This window comes from Stegostoma tigrinum, chromosome 16 (assembly GCF_030684315.1).
Source record: "Stegostoma tigrinum isolate sSteTig4 chromosome 16, sSteTig4.hap1, whole genome shotgun sequence".
Lineage (NCBI taxonomy): Eukaryota > Metazoa > Chordata > Chondrichthyes > Orectolobiformes > Stegostomatidae > Stegostoma > Stegostoma tigrinum.
Genome location: NC_081369.1, coordinates 36163893 through 36186163, shown reverse-complemented (window position 1 = coordinate 36186163; position 22271 = coordinate 36163893). Strand labels below are relative to the sequence as shown.

At 40.1% G+C, this 22271-nt stretch overlaps 1 protein-coding gene across 1 annotated transcript in view; it reads left to right on the top strand.

Moving 5' to 3' along the window:
* The first annotated feature begins 936 nt into the window (after positions 1 to 936).
* Positions 937 to 22271, top strand: part of zcchc14 (zinc finger, CCHC domain containing 14) — a 112418-nt gene continuing 91083 nt past the window's right edge. The window contains exons 1-2 of the mRNA XM_048546614.2: positions 937 to 2065; positions 16854 to 16965. Coding sequence (XP_048402571.1) covers positions 1490 to 2065; positions 16854 to 16965 — 688 coding nt within the window. The 5' untranslated portion in view covers positions 937 to 1489. The remainder of the gene's footprint in view (positions 2066 to 16853; positions 16966 to 22271) is intronic.

The following is a 22271-nucleotide window of genomic DNA, read 5'->3' as shown; positions in this document are numbered from 1 at the left end:
TACAGCCCACTAGTCGTGAATACTAGATGTACATCAGGTCACAAGCCTGAAAAATTAACTGCTTCTTATCACTGATGCTACCACACTTGCTGAGTATTTACATGTTTTGTATATTTATTAGCATACAGTTCCATCCAAAATATATTTACTAAAATATTCCCTGTTTCGAAATCGGATAGATGGTCCAAATGTGTAAAAAAAATGCCACCATCCGCACAAGATTATACCTCAGGCCATCGCATAAAAGATGTAAAAATTTAATTGACCAACAAAGCCTAGTTCACTTTCCTTTCTACTAGTTTTGTGGAATTATATTTCATGCAGTTGTGAAAGGCTCGACATTCTCAAATGAGTTATCCTCTATTTTTGCACTGCATTACGTAATATAGAACGAAGGTTCCCTGGGTGTAAGCCGACCCCGCAAACTTCAGCAACTTGGGCCTGGCAAATATGATCTCAGGAGGCCCGACCTGTTTGCAAGGCCGTGAACTAACAGCGACATTCAGCCATTGAAGTGACCAGATTGTGAAGAACGGTCCCATTGGGAAAGCCGAAGGCGGGACTCGAGCCGTCGTGTTTGTCAGAAAGCGAAATCCTTTCGGAGAAATTGAAAGCGAAAGTCAACAGAAAATGTGTATCTTTCTTAAATTGAGTAAATGATGGATGAGAAACGGGCACGCGGACTGTCGAATGACATTCGGATTTTGAGTTACGAGGAAGGGTCACCAGACCCGAACATTAACTCCTGATTTCGTTTTACTTCACAGATGCTTCCAAACCGACTGAGCTTTTCCAGCAACTTCTGTTTTTGTTCGGATTTTCTTTGTTAATAGGAAAGGGTGGGGAGGGCCGCTTCGACGTCTCGAGGATTGACGGTCTAGTTGACCAATCGGAAGCCGCTCCTTGCAGAGGGGCTGATTTAGTTGGCTCGCACGGGGAGGCCGTGGGTTGGAAGACGGGCACGGCGCCGGCAGTGCGCGTGCGCAGGGCTGGCGCTTTTGACAGCCAGTCCGCGTGCGTGGGGCCGGCGCGTTAACAGCCAGTGCGCGCGGCCGCTTGGAGTCAAACACAAGAGACAACAAAACGCTGTCAGAAACAGTGCGCGTCACACACGGGGTCGCCAGCGATTCATTTCAGCGAACAGACCTGGGAGAGAAGGAAGGCCACGGTGGAAAAAACATGGACTGAAAAAGGGAAAAGCCGACGGCGTCCTTACACGACACGAATCCAATCGTTTAAGACAGCTGTTTGTCTCCAACCACCCTGCCCCCAACCGAGGGAAAAGTACATTTTTTCCACACACTCTCTTCCCCCCCCCCCCCACCTCCTCCACCCCACCTTCTGCAGAATCAAAATGGAAATTCTTGCTTGACAAGCGGGAGAACGCCGAAGAAGCCACAATGCGGTGAAGCTGAAAGTTGCGCTGATATTTTAACCTGATCTATTAGTGAGAGGGTTCTCGGTCAACCCAGGGATTGTGTGCGTGAAGATGATGCACAAGCAGCTGCAGAGGGATGAGGTTTACCGTTGGTTCGGTGAGTTGAATTCCTCTCAGAGAGTGGATTTCATTTGCGGGCTACTCGATCTCTGCATCCCCTTGGAGCTTCGCTTTTTGGGCTCCTGCCTAGAGGACTTGGCCAAGAAAGACTATCATTCTCTCAGGGACTCGGAGATCAAAGCGAACAACGTGGCTGACCTGGCCAGTTTGACGAACATGACCGACGAAGTGGTCCGTAGCAAACTGATCGTCTCTTTGGCCTTGCTGTGTTCCGACAACAGGGAGGCGTCCGGGGTCCTGTACCGCACCCTTACCCACATCGATTCCATCATCAACAACTATGGCCTTCAGCTTCACGACAGGACTGGCGACGAATTCCTGCTCCTGTTTACTATGGCCTCCAACCACCCTTCCTTTACCTTCCACCAGAAACAGGTTCTGAGACGGGAGTTGCTAGAGATCCAGAGGATTATCGATAGTACTTCTAACACAAGGACGGGTCCCGTCACGGCGACAACACCAGTTACAACTACAGCCAATTGGGACACTAGTTCGGCTGAATGCAAGGTGGGATATAGACCAAGTATTCTCACCGATAGATGATAGTCTTGTGAAGAAGTTAAATTCCAAAAAGTCTGTAAATGTTTTTGAGCGTTTACGTCCACGGATCTTTAATTATTTTCTTCATGGGCCCAGTTACTTGCGTGGCCACGGATTTGATAGAATAATTTCTGATCGTGAATTTCAATCACTTTTCAGGGAAGACAAAGTAGATGCTTTGTAGGTTAAAATTGGCTATCAGTCGATTCGTAAATGGAATTCATTTTGGACTTTTTTCTGAGAATGTATTTTGCAATTTCGGACTACTATTAGAAATGGTTGTACTTGTACTAAAATGATTTTAAAATAACTTGAGATTACTTTTTAAAACTTCTTTTTGTTAACACGCCTTAAAAGGTTTTGCACTTAAACGCTGCACTATTACCTCTGGACTATCTCCAGGATTTATCTTGACATTTTAATTGTTTTTAATCTACATTCTTCTCCTTGATGATCTCATTTCCAAAGACACAACTTCAACAACATCTATTCATATAATGACTCTAATGTCGTAAAATACTGCAAAAGGCTTCATGAGAGTATTATCAAGCAAAATTTGATACTGTACCATATAGGCAGTAGTTAAAGCCCTTGGGAAAAGAGAGGGATGGAGAGGTGAAGAGTTTAGAGGAGTAAATGCCAAAGCTTATGTCTTTGTCAGCTAAAGGAATGGTCACCAGTTGTGAAACAATTAAAATTTGGGATACTCGGACCAGATCTAAAAGACATTCTGCAGCTGGTGAAGAGTGCAGACATTGGGGTGGGATTTAAAAACAATGTTAAAATTTTTAAAATAAAGCTGTACCTTTTTTTGGTTATTCACTTGTGGGACATGTGTTGCTGGCTGTGCCAGTATTTATTGTTCACCCCTAGTTGCCCTTCAGGAGGTGAGCTGCCTAATTGATCTGCTGCAATCCATGTGTTATTAGGGAGCAAATTCAGGATTTTGTCCCAAGACTGAAGGAATAGTGTTATATTTTCAAGTCAGGATGGTGGGTTGTCTAGAGGAGAACTTGCAGGTGATGGTATTACCATGTTCCCACTGCTCTTTTCCTTCTAAGTAAGTGTTTGTGGGTTTAGAAGGTGGTGTCTAAGGATCATTAAATTTCTGCAGCGTATATGTAGATGGTAGCTGTTGCTACAGCTGAGAACTAGTGATGGAGAGAGTGGGTAAAACCATAACAAAACAGAACAGGAGTAGGCCATTCAACCCCTTGAGCCTGCTAGGTTATTCAATCGGATCATGACTGATCCAAAATTCCTGATGTCCTCTTTCCTGCCGTCTACCCATAACCCTTGATTCCCTTGATATTTGTGGGTATAGTGCCAATCAAGCAGGCCATCCTGTATGGTGATGTCAAGCTTCTTGAGTATTCTTAGAGCTATACTCAATCAGACAAGTGGGGGAATATTCCATCACATTCGTGACTTGTGAAATGTAGATGGTGGACCAGCTTTGGAGAATTGGGAGGTAAGTTACATGCTGTGACATTCCTAACCTCTGACCTGCTCTTAAAACCACTGCATTTATATAGCTAGCTCAGTTTCCGATCAGTGGTGATACCCCCCCCCCCGGATGTTGATAGTGTTGATTCAGTGATGGGAATGTTATTGAATGTCAATGGATAGTGGTTAGATTGTTTTTTATTATACATGGTCATTGCCCGGTATATGTGTGGCATGAATTTTACCTGCCATCAATCAACCTAAGCCTGAATATTGTTCAGATCTTGCAGTATTTGGTGATTTGATGGAAGACGGTGCACATGGTCTCTGAGCACACCTTCTGATGAAGGGTCTGGGCCCGAAAGGTCAACTTTCCTGCTCCTAAGATGCTACTTGGCCTGCTGTGTTCATCCAGCTCTACACCTTGTTATCTCAGATTCTCCAGCATCTGCAGTTCCTATTATCTCTCATTCTATCGTGGCTGATATGTTTCTCAACCCCATTCTCCTGCCTTCTCCCTGTAACCCTTGATCTCTGTACTAATCAAAATCTATCTAAATGCACTCAATGACTTGTCCTCCATAGCCCTGTGCAGAAATGAGTTCCACAAATTAACCACATTCCAGCTGAAAAAGTGCTACCCAGTGCATGCCCACCTACCTGCACGAAATCCATAGTCATGAAGATAATGTAGACATGATGCCTCTTTTGTAGACATATAAATACTTGTTGCACGTGATCATTTCTACTGTATCATCTTTGCAGTGTTCCTGATCCCTGCCACCCTCAGGCAACAAATTTTTATTAATTTCCTCTCTAACTCTTCTAGCAGTTTATTTATTAAATTAATGCCTTTGATTTTGATCCCTCTGCCAAGGTTAATAGATTGTTTCAATTTACTCTATTTTGTCCTGCTAATTTTGTACACCAATTAAGTCACTGATCAACCACCTTGTTCCAAGAATAACAACTGCAAATCTGATCCAACTTCATAGCTACAATTTTCCAGGCCTAACAATGTTTTCATAAACAATGAACACAAGCAGAAGTTGCTGTAAAAGCTCAGCAGGTCTGGCAGCATCTGGTGACCCTTCCTCAGACCCAAAAAATGTTAACTCTGATTTTTTTTACATAGATGCTGCCAGACCTGCTGAGCTTTTCCAGCAACTATGTTTTTGTTTCTGATTTACAGCATCCATAGTTCTCTCAGTTTTGTTTAATATTTTCATAAATCTCTTCTGTACTCTCTGCAGTGTAACCATGCCATTCCTGCAACATGATCGTGATCCAAACTGTACTAAATACTCATGCTGTTGACTAACTGTTGTTGTATACTATTCTTTAACTTGTTTGCTCTTATGTTTTTAGCCTGTGTGATTAAAGAAAAGCATGCCATATTTATTAATCTTTCCTTGAAAATCTGTAGGCGTACTCTCCAATGTCACTCTGTCCCCTCCACACTACTCAATAGTCTCCCAGTTATTGTGTATTATTTTGCCTGGTTGCATTTTTCAAAATGCGTTACTAATGTTTCTCTGGATTGAATTTTACTTTCCACTCTTCTGCTCAGTTGACCAGATCATGTTCCTTCAGTGTGAAGTTTTCTTCCTTGCTGCCAAATAAATGGCCAATATGTGCATGAATTTGCAAGCCTTTTTGCCCACCTCTTATGTTTGAGCCAAAATCATTAACGTAAACGTTAACGACCACCAGCAACTAATTTGCTCACAGTTGTCTGTCACAATCAGATAAATGATGGACTGGACACTGAATATAAATTTTATGCTCTTCATGATATGAAATATAAATTGTCAGTGGACATGAGAAACTGGCACACTTTTTCAAATGGTGTTTCTGAGGGTCAACATGTAAATGAGAAATAAGTGGGTGCCAGGATAGATCTTTAGGCACACTGTGGATACTGGTGCAGGAGCATGAAGTCATTATAGTTGACTGTGGTTATAGGTAAAGAAGGAAGCAGGCAATGGCAGTCTTGCTCAAGCAAACAAAGTGGAGAGATATTGGAGCAGGATTGTATTGTCAACTGTGTCAAAAGCTGCAGACAGGTTACGACATATGAAGTGAGGCAATTTTACATTTGTCATAGTTACATAGAATGTTACCTGTGTCTCTGATTCAAGCCACTGTGAAGGACAGAAAATTGATTGGAAGGATTCAAGCATGGATTTCTTGAAGATATAGATGTGTGTTTGGAAGGCTCAGACACGTTTAAAGACTTTTCAGAAAGATAGATTGACGATGGAGCTGTATTTTGCAAGGACAGAGGTATCATGGTTTTTTTTTGAGGAAATAGCTGATGGGGAAGATAGAACCATTAACAATGCTTGAGAAATCTATGGAATCTTTTGAGGATATAATTAGTAGAGTTGATAAGGGGGAGCCAGTGATTACTTGGACATTCAAAAATTTTTAAATAATGTTCTTCATAAGCTTAGCTTGTAAATTAAAGCTCATTAGAATTGGGGGTTGTGAACTGACATGGATATAAATCTAGTTAGCAGACAAAAACAATAAATAGAAACACATAGGTCTTCTGAGTGGCAGATGCTTGACTACGGGGTACTGCAGGGATCTGTTCACAACATCTATTATTGGTTTAGATGATGGAACTAAATGTATCTCCAAAAAAGACAAAGAACTGTTCTGAAGAAGTGACACTGGACCCGAAACATTAATTTTGTTTTCTCTGAACAGAGGTTGGCAGAACTGCTACGTTTTTCCAGCAATTCTTTTTGCTTTTGTAATATCTCCAAGTTAGCAGACAACACAAAGATGCGTGGGAAGATGAACTGTGAGAGGGATGCACAGGTGCTTCAGTGTGACTTGGACAAATTGAATGAGTGGGCAAGTGCATAACAGATCATGTATAATGTGGGTAAATATGACGTTATCCATTTTGGTAGCAACAATAGGAAAGCAGATTATTATCTGAATGGTGATAGATTGAGAAAGTAGAGGTACAATGAAATTTGGGTGTCCTTGTACATTGCTTGCTGAAATTAAGCAGGCAGAAACAGCAGGCAGTGATGAAGGCAAATGATGTATTGACCTCATAGCAAGGCAATTCCAATAAAGATGCGGGATGTCTTGCTCTAATTGTACAGGGCTTGGGTGAGATCACACCTAGAGTATTGTATGCAGTTTTGATCTCTTTATTTAAGAAAAAGATGCCTTGTCTATGGAGTGAGTGGAATGAAGGTTTATCACACTGATTGCTGGGATGGGAGGACTGAAGTCCAGAGTGAGACTGAGATAACAAAGTGTGGAGCTGGATGAGCACAGCAATCCAAGCAGCATCTTTAGGAGCGCAAAAGCTGACGTTTCAAACCTAGATATTCACTGGAGTTTAGAAGAATAAAGAGGGATCTCGCAGAAGCTTATAAAGTTACAGAACAACCAGACAGGGTAAACACAGGAAGAATGTTCCTTGATGACGATGGAGTCCAGAACCAAGGGTCACAGTATAAGGATATGGAGTAGGCCATTTATGACTGAGATGAGGAGACATTGAGTGATGGGCTTGTTAAATTTTCTGCTGCAGAAAGCCGTTGAGCCCAAAGCATTGAATGTTTTCATGAGGAGTTAGATTTAGTTATAGATTCATAGAGTCATACTGTGTGGAAATAGACTGATTGGTCAAACCAGTGTAAGCCGACCATAATTCCAAACTAAACCAGTCCCACCTGCTTCCGGTTGGCCGATGTCCCTTCAAACATTTCTTATTAATTTACTGATCCAAGTGGCTTTCAAACATTGTAATTGTATTTGCATCCAACACTTTCTCTGGAAGTTCATTCCACTCACTCCCTGCGTAAACGAAAAAAAAACACCTATGTCATTGTTAGAAATTTTATCCTCTCACCTTAAAAGTATGGCCCCAATCTGGAAATCCTGAGGCTAAAGGGATCAGAGGGTATGGGAGGAAGTTGGAGCAGGGTGCTGAGTTGGATATTGAATTGCACAACATGCTGAGAAGGCTGAAAAGCCTATTGAGGCTACTGTTTCAATGTTTCTACATTAAGTTGAGAGTCAGGAAGGGAACTTAGGTGGTTATCTGTTTAACGGGAGCAGGATTGAGGTGAGCTTGAATTGGATCTCTTTGAAAGGCTTAACTAGGAGCGTTCATAAAGCAGATAAAAAAAAACAAAAAAATCAACATTGGGTCAAGCAAAACCAGTACTGTTCGAGGAAATTTGGCAAGATTGACAAGGGCAAGTATGGAAAATGGCAAAGATACCTGATTAATGGTCTTTCCTAGTGATGAAGGAATCCAAGACCTCTTTGGAATCTGAACAAGTAAATTTACACACTGGCAATACCTGCCTACCTCAACCTTGCTACTGTTTTTGTTTAACTGCTTGCCTGAGTTTCAGTTAAGCTGAAATTTCAACTGATTGAACATTGTAAAGACAAAGCCATTGCCTATGGCCCCAAGTCACACATTCTCTTCCTTAGTGATCAATACAATTCTGCTACTGATGACTGGTGTCCTATTTGACCATGAACTGACCTTGCAACCCCATATGCCTATGATACCAGCCTGTAATAGTCCCATAGTGGCGCTTATCTATATAACATTCTTGACCTATTTGCTGCTGAAAACTTAATGTATACCTTCTGTTACTTCCAGACTCCACTAATTCGGTGGTCTCCTGCCTGACTGCCTATTTTCTACCCTCCGTGCATTTGAACTCATCCAAAATTCTGCTGCCTGCAATCTTATTCAACTCACATCCTGTTCATCTGTTATACCTGTGCTGTCAGAACTCTGTCTGCTTTAATCCATCCATATCTAACTGTTAAATTTTTCATGTCTCCATGGCTTTGCCTTTTATCTCTGACAACCTTCAATCAGTTAACATTCAAGATCTCTGCATTTCTCAGATTCTGGACCTTTGTCTTTCATTATAGCAGCCATACTTTACTCACCTAGGACCAAAGATTAAGTAAACTGCACCTTCACCACTCCTGTTCTATGGCATTCGTTATAATCTATGACTGTAACTCTTGGAGTCATAGAGTTATACAGTATGGAAACAAACCCTTTGGTCTGCCTCGTCCATGCTGATCAAATATCCTAAATTAACCTAGTCCCATTTGCCAGCCTTTGACCGCATATCACTCTAAACCCTTCCTATTCATGTAGCCATCGAGATGTCTTTTAAATGTTGTAATTGTATCAGCCTCCACCACTTCTTGTAACAGCTCATTCCATATGCGCACCACCCTCTGTGTGAAAAAGTTGCCTCTCAGGTCCTTTTTATATCTTCCTCCTCTCGCCTTAGATGTATGCCCTCTAGTTTTGGACTCGATTACCCTGGGAAAGAGACCTGGGCTATTCACCCTATTCATGCCCCTCATGATTTTATAAACTTCTGTCAGATCACTCCGCAGCCTCCAACACTCCAGGGAAAATAGCCCCATCTTGTTCTTCCTCTCCTTATAGCTCAAAACCTCCAGTCCCAGCAATACCCTTGTACATCTTTTCTGAACCCTTTCAATTTTAACAACATCTTTCCTACTGCTGTGAGACCATTGTCTTAGTTCACAACAGCCCTGTCTGAGGCTGCCTTGATAGTCACACTGATAGCATGACAGACAAAGCAATTGACCAGGTACAGTCTGCCCATGCATTACCCCTTCTTCCTTTGCAGTCAACATGTCATATGAATGGCCCTCTCTGAGCTGAGAAAATGACGTCAGGTCCCTCCCCCGTACTACAAAATGATGGCCAGTTAGGAAACACTACCTCTTTCTCACAGTGCATGGCATGTCCTACACATCTCAATGTGAATTATTTGAAGGGAATTGGAAGGTGTTCAGACAAGCTCACTCCTGAACCAACCAGCCAAATGCAAAGTCCCATGAAGAAATGGATAGCCCCACACCATGACCAAAATCTTTACCTGATCTCCCCACCACTCAGCATTCACCTCCTGATGAATGGCCACACCAAGGAACAGACGAAGAGACCCTGTGTAGCTCAGAGGCACAGATGGCAAAAACTATACATTTTTCTCCAAAGGTTAGCTTTGTAGAGGCCCCAGACGTGCATAGAATTACTAAATCATTATGATGCAGGAGACCATTCTGCCTATAAGCATGTACTGGCTCTTCAGAGTAGCAGCATGACTTTGGTGCTGTTCATATGTCCATTCCACTTAAGCTCTCTTGAATGCCTGAACTGAATCTTTCTCCACTCCACTTTCCATTTAAGTTGGGTTTAATTGTTGCCTGTTGATCATTTGGCATTTTAGTTGGACCTTCTCTCCCTGCCACACCTTTCATCCACTGTTTATCAAAGCATTGGCTGCAGGCTAGCATTGGCATGTTGGCTTTCCCCAAGTGTTCATGACTTCACTCCAATTAGTTATCTAAGGACCATACAATCTCTGCCAAATGGTACAAATTCATATTGATCTTGATCCAGTCACAGAATCCCCACAGTGTGGAAACTGGCCATTTGGTCCACAAAGTCTGCACCAACACCCTGAACTGCATGCCACTCTGACCCACCCCATCCTCATAATCCCACATTCCATATGACTAACCCATCTAATCTGCACATCCTGGACACTGGACAATTTACCATGACTAATCCACTTAAGATGCACATCTTTGGACTGTGGGAAGAAACAAGAGCACCTAGAGGAAACCCATGCAGACACAGGGACAATGTACAAAATCCACACAGGCTGTCGCCCAGGATGGAATCGAACCCGGGTCTCTGGCGCTGTAAGGCAGCAGTGCCAACCACTGAGCCACTGTGCCACCTGCCTTTTGTTTACTTGTCCTATCACCTCCTTTTCTGATTCCATTCACATTTCTATTTGATAGCATTGCAGCAGCAGTTTGTGTCATCTTTAAGATGCACTGCAACAATTTACCATGGCTCCTCTGATAGCACTTTTCAATCCTTTAGTAGATCTTTAGTACTCCAAAGGACAAAGACAACAGATGTATGGTGGTAGCTCCATCTGCATGCTCTCCTCCAAGCCACTCACCATTACTACTGCTAGGTCACAATCCTGGAACTTCCTACCAGCAATGTTTATGATCCTACATCCTTAGATTTACAGCTTCTCATCATGTTGTCCAGGGCAATTAGAGAGCAATAGTTACTCCTGAGAATGTCTTCGTCATTCTGAAGTGCAGTAGGGTTTTCAGTTTTAAGTTCTATACCGTGCAAAATATGTTATTCTACAGGATGTTGCTTTAAGAATGACAATTTTCAACACATTTTTGTTTAAAGTTAAATCTCAAACTTTAAACCCAGCACCTAGGTAACAAGTTTTAAGTGATATAGTCAATATTCTTTTGAAATTTTAAAATAGTATTTTCTACATGGTTTTCCAGGAAAGTTTGTTTATCAAATGACTGTTTTATTAGTACTCCAGTATATCAGGCAAAATTGTGTAATTATTAAAGTTTCTATCATTGGGATTGTTTAAATTTTAGGATGACCCAGTAGTTAAATATTTTGAGCTTTTAAAGAATAAAAAATAATGTTCTTGATAGTTGATAGAGATTCTCTATTATCAAACTTCTATTTTTGTAAAACTGAAAAACCCAATTGCCATAAATCCTATTTTCCAAATAGTTTAATTTGGGTTTTGAAATGGATTTGGGTGTGGAATGATTATTTGAATCAATTTGTTATAAAAATAGTTTTTTTTTAGGAATTAGCACCTAGCAAGCAGGGTCAGTTAAAATTATTTTTAAATAAAACCAGAAATAGCTGGAGAAACTCAGCAGGTCTGGCAGAATCTGTGGAGAGTAAGCAGAGTCCACATTTTCGGGTCCAGTGACCTTTCTTCAGAACTGATCTGAAGAAGAGTTGCTGGACCTGAAATGTGTACTGTGCTTTTCCTTCACAGAAACTGTCAAATCTGCTGAGTTTCTCCTACTATTTCTGGTTTTGTTCCATTGTTCTGTTTCAGCAATTCTTTTGTTTTTTGTTAGAAAACTAATTTTAATTTTGTAATAACAGATAGCAGTGTTTCTATCTTTGAACAGCTACTCTGTTATGTGCCTAAGACCACTTGGCTTTGCAAATATATATTTTCCAAGTAATCTGTGTAGAAATGTTGCTAGATGCCTGTAGAGCAGGTGAGTCTTGAAAATATGTTCCCTGGCTCAGGGATAGGTACACTATCAATGCACTACAAGAGTGCTTGCCTTCTCAGTAAAGAAGCGATTTATATTCAACAGACCAGAGTTGAATGAATTGTTCTATCTTTCACTTGTTGCCCAGGGCTGTTGTGGCTCTTATAATACCTGTATCAATGAGCCAGAAGGCCTGGGTTAAAGTTCCATATGATCCACAGGTGTGTCATCATATCTGTGTACAGGTTGATTGGGAGCTATCTTTACTTGTTCCCCAACGTAAGTAAAATACCTAATTAGTTTTGGCCTGAACACCCCTTCCTTGTGTCTGTCTGCCTGTTACGTGTAGAGGGAAGTTTATAAGGAGATTAGAGTTTTAACTTGTAGAGTTGTATGTTGACGGTTCATGATGTTTACCTGCAATTAGAATCTATTTATTTGTAATAAATAGTAATTCTTCTGAAGCACAGAAACCTGACACACGCTTTCTGTCAATCTAGTTCTAAAAGATAGGTAATGGCTGAGGATCCTGGGATTGTATTCATTAGAATTTCGAAGGTTGAGGGGAGATCTAATAGAAACTTACAAGATAATGCATGACTTTGAAACGGTGGACGCTGGCAAGTTGTTTCTGTTAGGCGGGGAGGCTAGGACCCATGGGGTCAGCCTTAGAATTAGAGGGGGTAAATTTAAAACAGAAATGAGGAGACATTTCTTCAGCCAGAGAGTGGTGGGCCAGTGGATTTCATTGCCATGGAGCACACTGGAGGCTGGGATGTTAAATGTCTTCAAGGCAGAGATCGATAAATTCTTGAACTCTCAAGGAATCAAGGGCTACGGGGAGAGTACAGGGAAGTGGAGTTGAAATGCCCTTCAGCCATGATTAAATGGTGGTGTGGACTCAATGGGCCGAATGGCCTTACTTCCACTCCTGTGTCTTATGGTAAATGAGAAATTTTGAGGAACTGGCCACATCATGGCTTCTTGAAATAAATCAATCAGGTTTGTAATTATATACTGAAAGTTGCAAAGTTTGTAACTTTTAACTGAAAACTATTGACAATCAGGATTTTCTTTTTGGTGATCTCATTATGGAAGTTCTTGCAATAAGTTTATTGCAAATAAATTTATACTTTCTGAAGGTACTAATTTACTGTGTAAATTTAGAGTTGAGGCCCATGTAGAGAATAGATGTAAAACTCCTCGATAGTCATGATTTGCCACTGCCTGGAATTTGAAAAACAACATTTTGACAGGTGCCCAGGGATCAGTTAAACCTCCTGGCCAGCTACCAAATGTTTCCAGAATTCATTTAAATGTTCTGGAAGGAACATCAAAACATTCAATTCTTTTATTACTGAAAAGAAACTCTTAAGTGTGTAACCAAAACTCTGACCTTTGGATTCTGGAGCATCTGCAGTTCCCCTTATCCCAGACAGAAGGACATGTTTCACTGAAATATTGTAAACGGTTCCTGCCTGGCTGTAACCCATGTTACGAGTCCTGTCATCTGAGGACTTGATAGTCTTTGCTGTTCGTATTCTCCCATACTTAGTTATTCAAAAGAAGGTTCTTTGTATGGTTGATTTTAGTTGAGTATGATTCAATATTTTCAACCCAGAAGTCCAGTCTTCGATAAAAAGGCTATTTTTATGCCCAGAACTTTCATTTACAAAGACAAATAAATCCATGAATCTTTAATATTTATCTTTGGTATTTAAACCATTGTTGTTTAGAGCACCCCTATCTTTTCTCACCGCTCCTGTGCTGTTGACCAACCCCAGTCTTCCTTTCCCTCTATTTCAGAATGCTGCAATTTTTATTCCATCTTTTTCTGTCAAAACCCACCTTTTCCTGGAGATTTATTTTCCTTGATTTTTATTTATAGCTAAAACCTGACAGTCAATTAACTTTTTGTAACATGCTCATTGACATTGTCATTAGCTTCCTTTCCTCTGACCACTAAACCTTTCAAAATGACTATCCTTGACCCCTTCCTTAAGCAACTCATCTGTTCGCACATATGTCTCAGCATCTCTAAATTTTATTTCTCATCTAAGGCCTTGAATCTGTTGTTTTTCAATCCTTGATGAACATGCTGGATTCATTAGGTAACCTTGCAGCTGCATTAACGCCGGCATTAACGACTCCGGTGGATGCTGGGATAGTGAGAAAATTTTAAGGAGAAGAAACACAGATTTTTAAGTAGTTAAATTAGTATGCTGACAGCAGTGGAGAATAAGTTTTAAGATGCAACTTTTCCTTGTCCATTCTTCAAATTTTGTCAGTTCTACAATTTGAGAAAATAAAATGCTTTTGTAATCAATTGCCACTATAGCTCATCTCAAATTGAGATAAGAACCTAAGAACTAGGAGATGCAGTAGGCATTTCAGCTCCTTGAGTCTCAAAAGGTTATGGGGAGCAGGCAGGAAAATGGAATTGAAGCTGAGATGAGATAAACTATGATCTAATAAATGGTGGAGGAGGCTTGAGGGGCTGAAGGACCAATTCCTGCTCCCAGTCCTTATGTTCTTGTCTTTCTTTTATGAGGTGGGCTTTCACAGCAATTGGTTATAAAAGCATTTTATTTTTTCACAATGTTGTTCAGAATTGTAGAATTGATAATTTGAAGAAAGGGGTGAAAAAAGCTAATGTTTAATATTTCTTCTACTGTTATCAGTATGCTACTTTTATTTCTCAAAGAACTTTCTGAAAGTAAATCTTTGAATTATGTCTCAACATTTTGCCGTGGTGTCTTCAGTGTGTTTAGTGGACTAGTTTGGTAGAAAGTATTGACTCTGGAGTAGCTTGAAAAGGGGAATCAAATCAACTTCAATGCAAGGATCCAGCTTTGGGCTTGAAACAATGAAAGATATTGTTCTGACTGCTTGATGTTATGAGTGGTGTGTTTTTAAACCAGCCTTTTCAAGATTAAATTGAATATGTAATCTCTACTATGAGTTCTGTCGGGCCATAAGCCACTTGTCTTGGAGAATGGGGAAAAAATTCTTTTGAAATCCAAATGGCAACTTTTGCACAAAGGATAGGCCAACTGCCATTGCTGTGGGTAGATTTGCAGGTTTTCAAATTTACTGACTCAAAGACAGACTGCTTTGAAATGCCATGGGGTGGGGTTTGGTGAAGGGGGAAGTGATCTCTGTTGACATAAGTGAGGGTTGGAGCGTTTTCCCTGAAGGGTCGGTAAAAGATTTAAGGACTCTTGAATCCATTTTCAACTGGAATAGGATAGATCATGGTACTTTCTAGATGGTATGAAGTTATATACAGTGGATGTCCAAAGAAACTTAGGGTTTCAGGGGCGTAGATCTTCAAAATGTCAGGAACAACTTCAGAAAATAATAATGGAAGCTAATGGAAAGCTGGCCTTTATATCTAGAGGACTGAAGTACAAGGGTGCAGAGTTCTGCAATTATACAAAACTCTCTTTAGACCTGACTTGGAGTATTGAGAGCAGTTCTGTGCACCGCATCTTAGGAAGGACATATTGGCCTTGGCAGGGGAGGACAATGTAGATTTGTGAGAATGACTGCTGGACTTCGGGGTTTAAGTTATGAGGAGATATTCTATAAGTTAGGCCTGTTTCCTCGAATTTAGAAGGTAAGGCATGGTCTGATCAAAATCTTTAGGACATTAACAGGAAAAGACAGGGTAGATAAACTATTTCTGTTGGTTGAGGATTCTCGAACTAGGGGACATTGACTGAAATTTTAGGACTAGACCATTTGAGAAATGTTAGGAAGGATTTCTACAGACACAGGCTGGTGCTTGTTTGGAACACACTTCTACAAATATCAGTGGGTGTTGGATCATCAGGGAATTTTTTTTATTAAGAAACGGTATCAAGGGATATGGGTCAAAGGCAGGTACAAGGAGTTAGGCCACATATCAGCCATGATCTCATTGAATGCTGGGATAGGCTCAAGTGACTGATTAGCCTACTCGAGTTCCTATGTTCCCTCCTGTGGAAAATTTGCTCTGGCACGAGTTGACCTTGCTGCTGGAAATCAATTTGGGGATTCTCAATAGATAAATGGAAATGGTACTCCTTTGTTTGGAGTATTGTTTGCTTACTAATTAATGTTTAGTTGATGTTGAAGTTGATGTGTTACTGTGAACATATTAAATGTGAAATGTTGTGTGATCCTTTGAGTTAGTTCCTAAGAATTCAAATATTATTTAAAGTGAACAGTCAGTGGGGATTGTAACAATAGAATCGGGGTGAAGAGCACAGTGTTTGTGTTGAAAAATCTTTCCTTGTCATTATATTCTTGCATCTTTACCTGCCAGCCAAGGTCTGGAGTTTCATCCTATTAATTTTCCCAGTATCTGAAAACAGTAATAATTCATTGTAAATCAAATCAAATTAACTTAAATGCTGGGATGACAAAGTGTGGAGCTGGATAAACATAGCAGGCCAAGCAGCATCCCAGGAGCACAAAAGCTGACGTTTTGGGCCTAGACCCTTCATCAGATTTTTCTTCATCAGGTTTTCTGATGAAGGATCTAGGCCCGAAACGTCAGCTTTTGTGCTCCGGGGATGCTGCTTGGCCTGCTGTGTGCGTCCAGCTCTGCACTTTGTTATCTCGGATTCTCCAGCATCAGCAGTTCCCATTATCTCTGATCACTAAATTAAATGCTGTACTACCTCCCTTCTTCAGTGTGGTGATAGCTGTTGATGATGGTAAGTTTTGAAGAGTAATGTTAGCTCTCTGTTATTGTGATAGTTCTTTATGATCTTTTGAGAGTGAGTTTTGCGAAGTTATTTGATCATGGAGCCCAGCTTGGCTATATTTCATTCGATGTTTGCACATTGGTAAAGATTCTTGGATAATCATTTGGAATGTAGGCAGTTGGCTTTTTTTAACCCATGCAAGGTGCTGAAGGCAATTCTCGTTCTCTAACTGCTTGTTAAGCCAGTGAACTCAGCATAGACTTAATGAATTAAACAAACTAATGATGGAGATCCTAAATGCTCAACTTTTGATGCAGTAGATGTACCTTGAAATTTTTGTTACATTTGATCTTGTGCCAAAGGCTTGAGGAAACTTGAAATCCAAATTAATTATGAGTGATTCTTATTTGTCAAAGACTTTCATTATTACCTGCAAGATCATGAAATGTTCTGTTTCCTTAATAGTTGAAATGTTTATTTTTAAAAAGGTAATGCACAAAGTGGAAAGTGGCATACACTGTTTGGAGAATGCATTACAGACATCAGCGCATTCCGGTGATGAATCCTCCCAAAAACGGCCTTCAGGCAAGCATTCAAGAAGTAAGTTGTAACTTGCTGAAATTTTACCTGGGTTTTGGATCTGTCACTTAATACACTCGGAGGTTTTATAATGATTATAATCTATAAATTATAGTGCGCAGAACAAATGCTTCTTATCTTTGAATAACAATGCTTACAAATGTGTAGTGTTTCCGATTTTTGGTTTTCTCTAGTTTGATTAATTTCTTTAAAATATGTTGCAAATTGCACAGTTAAAACGATTTATTCGAAAACAAATAACAGAATAAAAGAATGAAAGAAATTCAGTTTTAATGTAGTTACTTACTTTAATTAATCAAATATAGGGCCTCTTCTCTACTGTATGGTTCTATGAATGTGATGTTTAATGTTAGGTGTTGGGAGCCCACTTCTCTTAGAACCCCTAAGAGAGACAAGATTTTTTTTTGTCATTTATGCAGTTTCCTATTCAAAGAAAAGCTGTTATTCTTACCACTGAGAAAATAGATTTTGAGGAGAAAAAAGCATCAGGACAAAGCCCATTAGAAGCTTGGTACTATAAAAGACACAGTGTATATGTTCTTCTCCAATATATACAGAACTCATTCTGGGAGTGTGTCCTAGTTCTTTCTATCCTTACACTTCCATTGTTTGTGGTAAACTGGAAAAGTTTTAAATGTCATTTATATTATGTTTCCTATATCTCTGGTTCAAATCCTTGTTATCCTCAACAATTGCAACTTGTCTTTCTCTCTCTACAATTTTCCTTCTCTGCTGGCTCACCATTGTCCCATCAGCTTGCCCCATACCTGTAATGAATAATGTTGTCAATTGTTTATTGTTCCTGTCTGTGTTTATGTAGTTTTTTTTTAGTTTTGAAATAGTTTCAAGCATAACACTGAAATTAATTTAGTAACGTTATATTGTACGTTTATTTTCCTATTCTTTTGACATTGTATGAAAAGCATTTGAATAAAACCAGTCAGACAAAACACCATAAGTAAGATTATCATACAGTTTTGAGAAAAACTAACTGTTGGGATCACACAGCTATTCTCTTCCAAAGCACATCGATTTTTAAAAATTTACGTGCAAGTGCTACAAAGGCAACCATTCAGAATGACTTGAAATTTTTCCTCTGCTTAACCCTTTTGTGAATTAGTTCAACACAGCTGGAACTGACCTGCTTGCTAATGCTGCTGTGCACAACCTATTGTATGAACCTATTTATTCAGAAGTTTAATCTATTATGGATACATTTGGAGTGATTAATATTAAGTTGTCTTTTGAAGAGGGCTGAGCTTTCTTAATATTGCAAATTCAATGTATAAATTTAGAGGCATTAAACTAATTAATTTAGCATTTGATTAGTTTACATTCATGTAGTTTTTGTTTCAGTGGATTAAGGCCTAGACTTGCCTGTTGGAACTTGCTTGGTATTGGATATAAGAAAAAGAATCTGGATAAACTAGAATCAAACAAGCCATCCCTTCAACCTCTGTCACAACTTGGCTCCCATGGACTTTATCACTGAAAGGCACTATAAATAATTTATTTTTCCCTGGTTATTTTTCTGCTGACTCCAAACATACCACTGTCCGTAAGACATAGGAGTGGAAGTAAGGCCATTCGGCCCATCGAGTCCACTCCGCCATTTAAATCATGGCTGATGGGCATTTCAACTCCACTTCCCTGCACTCTCCCCGTAGCCCTTGATTCCTTGTGAGATCAACAATTTATATATCTCTGCCTTGAAGGCATTTAACGTCCCAGCCTCCACTGCACTCTGTCAATGAATTCCATAAGCCCACCACTCTCTGGCTGAAGAAATGTCTCCTCATTTCCATTTTAAATTTACCCCCTCTAATTCTAAGGCTGTGCCCACGGGTCCTAGTCTCCCCGCCTAACGAAAACAACTTCACAGCGTCCACCATTTCTAAGCCATACATTATCTTGTAAGTTTCTATTAGATTCCCCTCACCCTTCTAAACTCTAATGAATACAAGCCCAGGATCCTTAGCCGTTCGTCATCCGTTAAACCTACCATTCCAGGGATCATCCGTGTGAATCTCTGCTGGACATGCTCCAGGTCCAGTATGTCCTTCCCGAGGTGTGGGGCACAAAATTGGACACAGTATTCTAAATGGGACCTAACGAGAGCTTTATAAAGTCTCAGAAGCACATCGCTGTTTTTATATTCCAACCCTCTTGAGATAAACGACAACATTACATTTTCGTCCTTAATCACGGACTCTACCTGCAAGTTAACTTTTAGAGAATCCTGGACCAACACTCCCAGATCCCTTTGTACTTCTCCACTGTCAGCTCCGCCTTGCATATCTCTGGTACAATAACTTCCTCTGTGGTGTCATATCTTTAGGTTTGAGTTGGTAAACAGTTGGTTTAGCTATTAACAATGATGGCAGCTCAGTCAATTTAAACATACTGATGCAATCTTTCCATGAGGAGGTTTCTGTGAGTGAGGTGTACATAGACTACACTGGAAACTTCCTTCACTGTCTTATTTGATCACTTACTTCTGCACTTTCTGGGACACAACAATACATACATAGAAGGTACTAAAGAGACACAGAGACTCTATAAAACCACAATTCATTAATTAAATACTTAACTGAATAGCATACATCTATAACTACTAGATATATCTCAATCGTGTCTTACACTACCTTGATTTCTATAACTAAACCCAAATGGTTTTAACCAAGAGAGTTCGCAGCTGACCAGGCTGAAACTCTGCTCGACGTCTTTACCACACCTCCTGATGGAGGGTACTCCTTGCCCAAAATTAATCTTTGAAGCATTGCTGAACAAAAGGACTTCTTGAGGCTCTTTGTACACAAATCTCTGAGCCAAATGTGTGCCTTATTCAAAGTTATGTGTGCACATGACCAACCCTGAATATTTGGCCAAATGCATGTCTTATTTGGACTTATCCATGCACGTGAGCAATTCCAAATGTTTTGTCTGAATGTGCGCCTTATCTGGTAGAGCAAACAGTTCCTGATTTCCTACAGTTTTAACTCTTAGCAGATCTGACTGCCTCAATGCAATTCCATTCATGTAACAGCCCATAAGCATCTCAGTTCCTGTTTTCTTCAGCCTTATCCATATCTCCCCACTTTGATCCAAAGACTTATCTAAGGATCATCTCTACTGGGTTTGCTACATCCTCCAGTGTCCCTCCAGACAGTGAATGTTACCTCTTTACAGTATTGTAATTTCTATAAAGCATTACTTCAGTTGTGTTATCTGAAATATGATTTAGATCATTGTATTTATCAAAACCGTAGTCTTAAACAAAGTTGCAAATCAGTCTCGATCCATTGCAAATACATTGTTATATGCCCTTCACATCTTGTAAGATACACATAATATCAATAAAAATGACAAATGAACTAATAGTAAGAAGTACTACCAACTAGCTCTATTTACATTATTCCTACCCTATAACAAGTCATTACGAACAGTCTTCCCTATGAGCTATCTTTTGGTATTGAGACCAAGTCCTGTTGTTAGTTCCTTCCCTTTCTTAACTTTACTATTACAGACAAGTATAACAAATTGTAACACAACAATCACACGAGAGACAATTCTAATTCGATGGAACTGAGTGTTCAGGCCCCAATTCCATATTTTACAGCAAAAACTTGAAGCCTGCAAGTTTCTTGTTGCCTCTTCTGCGTGAGTTTTAATCTTCTCGTGCGTAGCCCATCAAAGGATAACTTACTTAGCTTCAAAAATGATCTTCACCCAGTCTGCAGTGAAGTGTGAAATAGGTGGAAGTTCTGTAGGTATGAATTGGTGTAAATTGCCATCTGTTATTTGGGTGGATGGATAGATTTGTGTGCAGTTTCTCATCGAGTTCTGGCTTCAACAAAACTTTGTGGCTAATTGTTAAGTCAGAAGAGATATTGCTGATTGCCACATTCTGTTCAACTAGGAGACACCATGTCCTTCCTTTTTGGTATCATGAGGCTGCTGTGGTGACATAGCAGGTGTTTCCTACGGAGTCATATTTAAGAAAAGTTTGGTTATTCACTGGTAGAATGAACAATGAACAGTTTTCATAAGGGACAAATTTGCATTGAGTTAGTTCTTTGATCATTTCTTTGGGACATGTCCAGTTGTTGCCCCCTTGATGGCATTGGGACAAATCCACTCCCCCCCCCCCCCCCCCGCCTTTTTTTGGATCCCTCTAGAATTAAAGCATGGATTGTGGGCTACTTAATGATATCCACATTCCTTCATGGTATTTACCTACATTATGAACTTGCATTAGGCAGTATGTCAGATTGTCCCCATGTTCAGGTACATGAAGCACTGCACTATTGTAAAGCTGACCTTTACTAACATCACAGGTGCTGAAGACCTGGTTGGTGGGAATGAGACTTCTGAGGTGGCACAGGGGAGTCTTCTCCCCCACCCATGTCCTCATTTACTCATTCAACAGCCAGTATCGTACTCTCTGTGTATCTAATTGCAAGATATTTGTGCTCACCATAAACAGAAGTCAGCTGGTATGTGCTGAACAAAATGCTGCTTTATTATTATGCATTGTATCATAAGCCATTCTGTCTGTAATCTCATTAATAAAAATTCTGAAGGAGTCATAATATTTTGGTGCTCAGGACCACCTGTGTTGCTTGCTGTCCTATCCTTACTTTTCTTTTCTTGATCCAGATATTTCTGAACTACAATTACCCTCATCTTTTCCTGGAGGGAAATTGGCTGAGCCTCCAATTCTGCTACGTCAAGGGTGTTAATAGTTGCTAACTTGATGCATAGCCTGCTGTTACTAACTTTATCAACCCTCTCTTCCTTTATTTTTCTCTTTCCGATGTGAATTCACTATGACTAAATTGTCTTTGGAGTAGGTGATCAAAGAGCTGCCAGATTACATTATCACACCAGGATGGCTCCTGTGTATCTGTCAGGTTAAACAGTACCTGTGCTTGTCTATATCTTTGTATTAGAGTAACTATCTCCTCAGTTTCTTTCAGAACTAATCCTACTCCCCCGTATCTATATGGTGGCTCTGAGGTTGTTCCACGAGTCATTCTGGTAATAGGTTGGTAGTAGGCAGGTCATCCCTGTAAAGCATGAAAGATGGTCCTGTTGCTGGACACATAGCCAAATTTTCCTGAACATCTCTGACCTTTGGGATAATCCCAGATTTGTATTCCACCCTGATCCAGTCTACCTGACTCGTCAGTGCATGCAGTTTTGGACCCTTAGCAAATTTTTCCTTCAGTCCCCAAGGATTAATTTTGTGCACACATGTAATGGATAATTCAGTTCTCTTGCCCACTGGGGCAAAGATTGGAAAG